Source organism: Etheostoma spectabile, chromosome 9 (assembly GCF_008692095.1).
Source record: "Etheostoma spectabile isolate EspeVRDwgs_2016 chromosome 9, UIUC_Espe_1.0, whole genome shotgun sequence".
Lineage (NCBI taxonomy): Eukaryota > Metazoa > Chordata > Actinopteri > Perciformes > Percidae > Etheostoma > Etheostoma spectabile.
Genome location: NC_045741.1, coordinates 32,083,271 through 32,092,827, shown reverse-complemented (window position 1 = coordinate 32,092,827; position 9,557 = coordinate 32,083,271). Strand labels below are relative to the sequence as shown.

At 42.4% G+C, this 9,557-nt stretch overlaps 1 protein-coding gene across 9 annotated transcripts in view; it reads right to left on the bottom strand.

The window, feature by feature from the left end:
• LOC116695118 (epidermal growth factor receptor substrate 15-like 1) overlaps positions 1–9,557 on the bottom strand; it is a 61,812-nt gene that overhangs the window by 30,978 nt on the left and 21,277 nt on the right. For 5 of the 9 annotated variants that reach the window (XM_032525180.1, XM_032525185.1, XM_032525181.1 and 2 more), the window contains 4 exons: positions 7,907–7,939; positions 6,623–6,695; positions 5,784–5,945; positions 4,220–4,417 (listed from right to left, as the gene is read on the bottom strand). In XM_032525180.1, coding sequence (XP_032381071.1) covers positions 4,220–4,417; positions 5,784–5,945; positions 6,623–6,695; positions 7,907–7,939 — 466 coding nt within the window. The remainder of the gene's footprint in view (positions 1–4,219; positions 4,418–5,783; positions 5,946–6,622; positions 6,696–7,906; positions 7,940–9,557) is intronic. The other 4 variants (XM_032525183.1, XM_032525184.1, XM_032525186.1 and 1 more) reach the window with 1 other exon arrangement.

Sequence of the window (9,557 nt, the reverse complement as noted above, 5' to 3'; positions counted from 1 at the left end):
ACACACACACACACACACACACACACAGTTCAATAACAACAGGAAGTATGGATACTACGCTGTATGGTTTTCTTGCTCCAGAAAACTGCATGGATATCTTGATTTGGGCAGCTTACTTCTAAAATACCTGCTTGAGTTGAACACACAAAAACACACACTCACAAAACTGACATGCCTTCTGACAATAGCAGGTGTAACACAGTGTCCAACAGCAGTGTTTACAGCATGGAAACAGAGTAGTTGCAACAACTACACCATGATCCAGTAGAAGTGATGGTATCTAGCTATGCAGATTTATTTGGTTTTATTTGTCCAGGGTTTGAGATATATGTCTGTAGGGCTGGGTGATATGGAGAAAATCAGACATCACGATATTCTTGACCAAATACATCAATGTTGATATTGCGACGACACTGTAGGGTTGATAACTGGTGCTTTCACAAATTATTTTTTTACAATACGATTTTAAATAAAAAATCATCAATAATATGGTAAACCGTTTTCCCCTTTTTGCTGCAGGGTTGTCAGCCGGGAGACACCCAGTACATCACCTGCAGCCAACCCTAGGATCCGTCTTTCCCCCAAGCCTTGCCCCTCCTACAAAGCCAAAAGCTCCCTTGCTCTACCTCCTCCTCCAGCTCCTTGAAGACTCTCTCCAGTTTGGCGCCTCTAATGCCAAGGGTCTTGAGAAGTCGCTGGATGGAGTGAAGCCCCTGCAACCAACTTTCACTGGGTAGGTATATGCTCTCCACCCAGCTTGTGCGCATGAAGCTGCCAGTTCCGCATTTGTCTTCTTTTTTCTTTCAAAGGCAGCCTACAGCCCATCCTCCCATGGCATGGTCAGTTCGGCAATAACGTCTTCATGGCGATGGACCAAATCACGATGTTTGGCCGGAGGGAGGTTAAAGCAATCTCCTGAGGGAACTTCAACTGGCAATCCAGGTCAGCTCTAAGAGCCCACTCCCCTCCAGGTGTCAGCAAGGCCCGCTCTCTTACTGTGCTACTGACTGCCTCTCCCGCTCGTCTAACAAACTGGATGGGTGGGTGTGATGTTGGTGGGCTGGCATGGTTCACTTCGAGCCTGCGTGCTTCAATGGCTTCTGTTAGCTTCCGCAGGACTCTGTTTTGACGCCACCCATAGCGCCTGCTCTGTGCCGTACCAGCAGTGCAGGTTTTGGGGGCTTGGGAGAGTGTCATACTTCCATTAGTTCGAACTTCAAACTAACCTTCTTCAGTTTATAGGCCAAGCTGATGGTTTTCAGCGGAGGTCTCAAGGTGTTCCTTCCAAATAAAGCTGCACTTGCAGGCATGGGGGAAGGCCTAGCCACTTCCGGATGTAATTGTTTTCCTTAGCATCCATCTTCAGGACTGCTGAAGAGGGAATGTCACACAGCTTTAAGAGCCACATGAGGCAGTGGAACAGTGTGAACTGGTAGCACCAGACCATAAACTTGCCAAGTAGAGGGCTTTGGTCAATGTTCTTCAAACCAGCAGTGAGCTGTTCAATCACAGAGACCGCCATGTTTTTGTCAGCTGTGTATAGCCTTCCCAAGCTTTTCACCGGCTGTTCTGCCAGGTGTGGAGATGTTGTCTATCCTGGTTCCTTTGCGGACTGAGACACTGCGAGACTTGAATGACTTTATCTTCATCCTGGCCCATGTCAACAGTTCCTCAAACCTCTTTAGGAGTCTGTAAGTGCACGTTGCTGTCTGGAGGAGTGAGGTGACGTCATCCAAATAGCATCACTGCCCTGCTGGGGCTCTGACTCCTTAACCATCTGTCTTCCTCTAATTAAGATGACCTCAAACAACAACCCATGGCTAATCCCTTCTGCTGTTGGTAACACCCAGTTGTAGCTGATGAAGAGTAGCACACTTGACGGTTATTGAAGTAGGTGGTTAGGAGACTCTGGATGCATGGTGAGAAAGGGAAGAAGCTAACAGATGAATTGGTGGGTGGACAGACCAATAGGCATTAGCAAGATCGAGCCAAACTATATGGAGGTCTGACTTGTTTGGATGTCTGAATCTGTTCCCAGATCATCACGGAGTGATCCATGCAGCCAAAAACCATGGTAAGCATGCCTTCAGCTGGTGGTCTATGTACTTGTTGGCCAGGAGTTAGTAAGACAAGTGGACAAGCATCACCAAAAAAAAATATTCTCCCTTCCACATTCAAAAAGCACAATGCCTCTGAATTGGTTGATGTTTCGGGAGTCTTTTTCTTTCGGGATAAAAGTGGTGAATGCCTTACACCCTGCAGGTGGGATGGATTTAGTTTCCCAGGCACCACTCATCATCTTCCACAAAAGCCTCAAGGTCATGGGACATCTCTTGTAGACCTTGTATGACACCCTGTTTTGTCCGGCTGCAGAGGTTGTTCTTGTTCAAGACAGCACTTGGTTGATTTTAGACCATTTCGGGGGTTGTATCAAACTTGGCTTAGGTGGTTTAGGGATGTAGCCGGGTGAACCAAGGAAACTTTCCCGAAGGTCGTTGCTTGTCTGGGTTTTTATATGGTCCTCCAATTCCTGTTCAGTGATGTGCAGTGTCCCTGTTTTCTTTTCTTCCAGCAACCTGCGGGTGTACTTGAAAGGGTCACGGATGAAGATAGACGCTGCTCTCTCCTTGCGGCTTCTGATCCTCTCTGCTCTCCTTAACAGTCCAACTTTGGCTCGGATATGGTCCCACAGGTTTTTTATGCCCTCCTTTTCGTGGTCCTTCCATGCCTGCTGTAGGAGGCGTCGCTCTTTCACTAGCTGATGCATTTACCTCTCCCGTCATCCGTCAAGGCTCGTCCTTGGCTGCAGCTCTCCAAATCTTGCATTGCCCTCTTTGTAGATGCTGTTTTTACCCACACAAACACTCAGCTCTATTGTATTGGGGTGGAGGCAGAGATCTCAGAGACAAGGGTCTTTAAAACCTAGACAAAATCCCAAAATCCCAAACTGTCTACATGGAGAGACACAATAGAGTAGAGGTGAGAAAATACAGTATGCTTCCATTTAGTTTGGGCCAACCAATGCTTTAAATTGCCTCTAAGCAATTATTTCTGAATCAGTCAGGGGCTTCAAATACAGAAAACAAAGCACATTGCTTTATACAGGACATTTGAAACATGAACAACTTTGAATTGATTAAATACCGTTGTTTTGCCTTAATGTGGCAGTTTGTAAATGTGGAGCATGAATGAACAAGTGTATTTTACTGCAAGAGTGATTTTAGATACGTTCTCGCTAAGAAAACCTGTCACTGTCACATTAAATTGGAGCAGACATGAATCAAAGCTGACCACAGCAGCTGTTCACTGTAATAGTAGAAACTATAATGTTTTTACAGACAACTTTGACACCTAAAAAAGTATTTGATAGATAGACACACAGACAGATTGTGGGTATCACTTCACAGAGTTTCCTCCTAAAACAGGGATATCCTTGCATGTAATATAAGATAGGATATGGATTCAGTTAGTAACCCTAACCTCTGTTTTGGAACATCACATGTACTTTAGTTATCTGAACTCCTGAACACCCCTAGGCAGCAGACCATATGTGGGATTTTTATGAATGATAAAAAGGTTTAGGGGGACTGTCATTAAAATCAACATGACTGTTCCTCGAAGCAATAAGACTGGATATTATTACAGTTGAGCATGAGGAAATAATCAACTGCTGAGCCTCCTCAACACTCCATGTGACCTTCTGAGTAGAGGAGAAAGCAGTGGCAGAGTATAAACGTCCTTCATATGGTTGTTACATTCAGGAGAATGGAAAATATAATCTTATCATGGTTCAGCATGATGCAGTGTTACCCTCCCCCTCCCCAATCCCAAGCAGTTAACATCTGGAATGCTAAAGCGATAGAATGGGGACTGCATCATCATGTGTGTCTAGAGTCAAGCTGTGTATATATGCTACAGGTGTTTAAGTTGTATGTGAGAAATGAGTGGCTGGTAGGAAACAGGTGATACACCACTGCAGCCAAAGTTAAAACACACACACACACACACACACACACACACACACACACACACACACACACTCACACACACACACACACACACACACACACGCAGCTAATTGTTCCAGTTCCTCTAGTGGTACAGGGGGACCAAATATTGGCATCAGTGATATAAAGTACATTATACAGAGCAATGATGCCCCCTGTTGACACTTTTCAGACACACACCCACATACACACACACAGCCCTTGTTTCCTACCTGGTTGATCTCATCCTGCGTGGCTTTCAGAGACTTGATGATGGTCTCCAGTTGGATCTTGCCGGCAGCCAGGCTCTGCTCCAGCTGGTTCTCCTCCTGCTGCAGCCGGCCCAGGTCAGCCTTTGCCCGGCTCAGCTCCTCCTCCTGGCTTTGCAAGTCTGACTCCTGGGAGTGTATCTGACTCTGGAGACTCGAGATCTTAAGGTAGAAGAGAATGAAATTGAAACCTGTTAAGTGACAATGGGCCTAAAATCCATTCTGCATTTCTGAAACCACATGCTGCAAACAAGGTCCCATTTGACTGTAAATCGAGGAAACTCTGTATGTGCGTCTGTGTTATTGCATATGCAGTACAGCAGCGTGGGCGGGGAGTTCACAGCTGCTTTACAAGCCTCTGTAGAGCATCGGGGATAGGCGACTTGCAACAAATTTAGCAACTTCTGTAAAAGAGAGAGGACGGTATTGTCCAAAGAGAGCGAGGTCTTTCTCTCTTGTGACCGCCACTATCATCTCCTGTCACTGACTGAGGAGCAGCAGCGGGGCTACGGCCGAGTCATCTGGTAGGCATGCCGTATAGAACTGCAGATAGGTTCTGTGTGCTGTGCAGGAGGGAGTAGGAAAGACATTCTATTGCTTCAAACTTTCTCTCTGTGTGATCATTTTACAAGCAAATAAAGCCAAACTTACAGCACAGCTGTTGTTTTTAACTATGTTTTGTGATTTTGTCAGATGATTTCGCACACTCCACAGAGAAATGCACACAACACATATTCAGAAACTGTGCCTTTAAACAAACTGTCAGGACGTCCGTACAGTTGTGAAGTCACAACTACACTATATATATACATATATATATACATATATATGTATATATACATATATATATACATATATATATATATATATATACATATATATATATACACACACACACACATATATATGTGTATATATATATATATATATATATATATATATATATATATATATATATATATATATATATATATATATATATATATATATAGGTAGAAAGTGCCACTACTGTGTCGTTAGAGTCATTTCCCGGCTGCAATAACGGTGCAAAGACTCCAAGAGTGCAGATGTGGAAAACCCAGAAAAACACTGACCAATCAGAGCAGACTGAGCTTTGTCAGGAGGAGGGGGTTTAAAGAGACAGGCAGTAAAATGGAGCTGGACAGTATGAGAGAAATAATGTGTTTTTGGGACATTAAAGCACGTAAACATGTTCTAGTAGAAAAACTCAAATACAAGTGTGAAATAAAGTATAATATGGGACCTTTAAAGACATTTAGCTTTCTTCCCTTTGGCGCCTTTTCAGTTACCTGTTGGCAATTCTGGCATTAAGCTTAACAGTAAAACAAACCCCTATTTGAAAAGCACCAACATTCAAGCTAACAATTATAAATTTAATTAAAAAAATGTTATTGCTAATTATTCTGTGGCCACTGTAGCAAAGCTATTGCAATGCGTCAAAGGGGCGGAAACTTCTGCCTCGTTTTCAGTTTCTCCCACATCCCCCAATTCTTCCTCGCCTCCTCACCATCTGAGACTCTTCCTGGCACTTCATCCTGACTTCGTTCAGCATGTCCTCTAATTTATGTTTTTGCTGGTCCATCTCTTCCAGTCGCTCCTGGGCATCTTGTTTCTGAGCCTCTAGTTCTTGCAGGCTGGCTGTCTCTATGTCTAGGTCATTCTGCATCTCCTGAGGGAACATAAACAATCAATGGGTTCCAATCAAGTATCATGTGCCAAAATCAGGTAAATCACCACATAAAAATAAAAAACAAATGGTCAAATAAAACCAAGCACTACATACACACTGCATACACTGGCCCTGTCTAGAAACACTGTATATTTTTGTATATGCTGGGGAAGGGGAGACCTCCACAGCGCTGCAGGAGAAGGTCCGGCTAGTCCACACAGCATTCCAGGATGGGAGGAAATCGTGCTCTGGTTTATTGGCATTTATTTAAACCAATCACAATTGTCTTGTGTCTCTGCAAAATAGTCCCGCGAAGGAACTTGTTTTAGTGTACGTTCAAAGGTTGTTTTAGTCGTGAAAAAAACAGAAAACTCAGATTGGACAGATAGTCTAGCTAGCAGTCTAGGTTTACCCTGCAGAGATCTGAGGAGCAGGTAACCCTAGTCCTCATAAATCTGCGTTTAAAATTCCAACACAAAGAAAGCGGAAGGTAACAAACATCCGGCCAAATAGAAGGAAATATGGTAAAAATTTCCAGCGGCAACGGAGCAATCCAGGAAGTGGAAGGTCATGGATGTAGACTAATTTAAGTGAAATGATTTAATTGAAATAAGAGCAGTCCACATTTTCCAAAGCCATGAATTCATACTGCAACTAACTGACCAAGTTGCCCTCACCTGCACCTCTGCACTCTTGTGTCTGATGGCCTCCTCTGTCTCCCTTATGTCCTGCTCCAGAGTGTACTTCTCCCTGACACATACACAAAAAAAACATATGCACGCAAGGGCGCACACAAACACAAATAAGCATAATTATAACAGAAACAGAATCAAATAACTACCAACCTCCTGCTGTGTACACACATCAACGTCAGAGTAACAAGACACTGGACTGGGATTCCATCCAATCCACGATGTCAGAGATAAAATAAAAACTGACAGGAAAAGTGCAGCTGCTGGCGACTCTGTGTGTGTGTGTGTGTGTGTGTGTGTGTGTGTGTGTGTGTGTGTGTGTGTGTGTGTGTGTGTGTGTGTCCCCTTATATGTTTCTGTTGTAATTTGTTCCCCCTTTTGTTCCATTAAAACAAAGAAGTCTTCATTATAAAGAAATGATGAACTCTTCTTTATTTAAATGAGAAACAAATTCAATCAATTCAATCATATAAATTTACAAAACAACCTTAAATGTAACCTTCTCATATATCCTGTATAATGAACTGCTTCGAAAGCTTTTAGCTGCTATACAACTACCTACGCAAGAATTATTCAGTTCTTACGTAGCCCCACAAATGTTCTTTTTGTGAAACCTCAATTACATGTAGTTAAATGTAAAGCAATTAGAAAAGTAGGGCTAGCTTTTTCATAAGGAATACAACATTGATACAAAACAGACAAACATTGGCCACTGCCATCAGTAAATCTCCTATAATTTGCCAATGGCAGTCAAAAAGGCGAATATTGGCTGATGTATTATCACTACATCACTACAAAAATAAATTCCACAGTTAACCTGGAGTTAATGAGGCTCCAGCAGTTTTTGTTGGGCAAATCAAGAGGGTACTGTATCTTCCAAAGGTACAGTCTTTATAGTACAAATATCCCCCATTGCTTTCCTTGTTGCAGTGAAGAGGAAAGTAAGACAAAAAGGGAATTGTTCAACACTTTAATAAAATTGATTTGGAACTGATCTATTCAATGCCAGTATGAAAAGGACGAATGATTACAGCGAGCAATATGTATGCCATTGTTAATATGGGCACAAGACAGACTGTAAACCTATGCTTTACCAAACACTGCATCTTGACCTCAGATAATAAAATTAAGCAAATCTGAACATATGTGAAGCCTATTGATAAGCACCTATGCAAGAGAAGTAGTAGGCAGAACCACTGTTAATTTAGGGTGTCACAGTAGATTGGACAGAATTCCAGTCCATAGATGTACAGTGGCTGGTGTGTTTACCTGAGAGTATTCCACTGGGTAAAGGCAAGAGTGCTGACGCAGCATGGAGAGTAAGTGGTGAACAAACAAAAAGTTGATAAAATACACACATCATAAGAAGTGGACGGTTGGCTGGGTGGGTGGGTGGATGGATGGATGGATGGATGGATGGATGGAAGAAAGCAGTGGGATGAGCCAAAGCCAAGATGAGTAGATGAGTAGTAAAGCTCATCCACATTTGATAACGTGTTAACGTTTGATTTTGATGTGCATTTTATCACAAAATATAAATAAATGGTTGGACCATAGATATACATGGTTATTGTGGAGGTCAGGACACACCCTATCTGAGAGTTGTCGTCCCCCTAAAAATGTAATTAAAACCATGCTGTGTATATTGTACATATTATATACTTCAAATAATTGTGTAAGTAGTAAAACAATACAACCGCTAACGCATTTTAAGTTTAGAAACATTTTTAGTCCCCCCCTCCCTTGCCTCACAGTGGTTTGGTCCACTGCTTGGTTTTCTCTGTTACGTTAAGAAGAACTTAAAGGACGTTTTATGGTTCTGTGCAGGGTCCATGCAGAGCCTGCACAAGTGGCCTGACGTTTATACTTGTGCGTTGGTGTGTGCGTCCATCCCGCATGTGTGTGCGTGTGGGGAGTGTGCTCGAGCGATTATCTTTGGAGCGAGTAGTGACTCTAGAGACATAGTGAGAGAAGCAAAGTGTCTCCATTGTGCTCTCTGACCATGGTGGGAAATCTGTAGCTGGTAAAAAATTAACCCTCTCCTTGATTTCCTGTTGTTTATGGAGAAGGAGAACCAGGAAATGAGTCAGGGGAAATGCAACGCTACCAAGCCACTGCCGAGAGGTGCAAGTCAGGCTACGGCGTAGGGTCCGGCGGAGACGCAGAGTCTGAGAGGGTACGCCGTTGATTCTCCGCAGAAGCATAATAAGGCCTTAACCCTTATATTATCTTCACTTTCGGGACCCTCTCGTACTCCTCGGGTCAAATTGACCCGTGACTTATATGGGTTTTTAAAAACAATTCTGAAATGAAAATTTACTTCATAATCTATTAATGAATATTGTCTTTATCTCAATTTCGAACAATTGAGATAACATACTAGATAACACAATTACATTTTTTGAATTGAGTAAGGAATGCATGTTTATCACAAAAAATAAGGTAAGGCCATTGATTTTTAGGTAGAAAAAATGTATACTTACTTACCATTTTTCTTCTTGTAAAAAATTTGAAATGGGTCAATTTGACCATACAAGGGTTAAGTTGGTTGAGGCTCATCGAGAGAACGAGTTGAGTTAGTAAGTAGGCTGTTTTATTCACTTTAAACATCACATGAAGTGATTATTTTACTCTAATACAGGTGATGATGAGTCATTAATAAATTAGTCAAGACAAAAAAATTAAATGTACTTGTTCCACAACTCTGCTATGTTAGCAGGTATAAAGGTACCTAGCTTGTCTGGTAGCTTAACGGATAGGACGGATATTGATTTGGGACTTTATTGGGTGGAAGCACTGTCGCAAGTCAATCTCTGCCTAGGAAATCGTTTAGTCTTAATATGCATTGTTATTTGTACTCGTTACACGCAGGCCACAAGAAGTAATTAGGTTGTTGTTGTTTTTTTGTTGGCTCACTTTT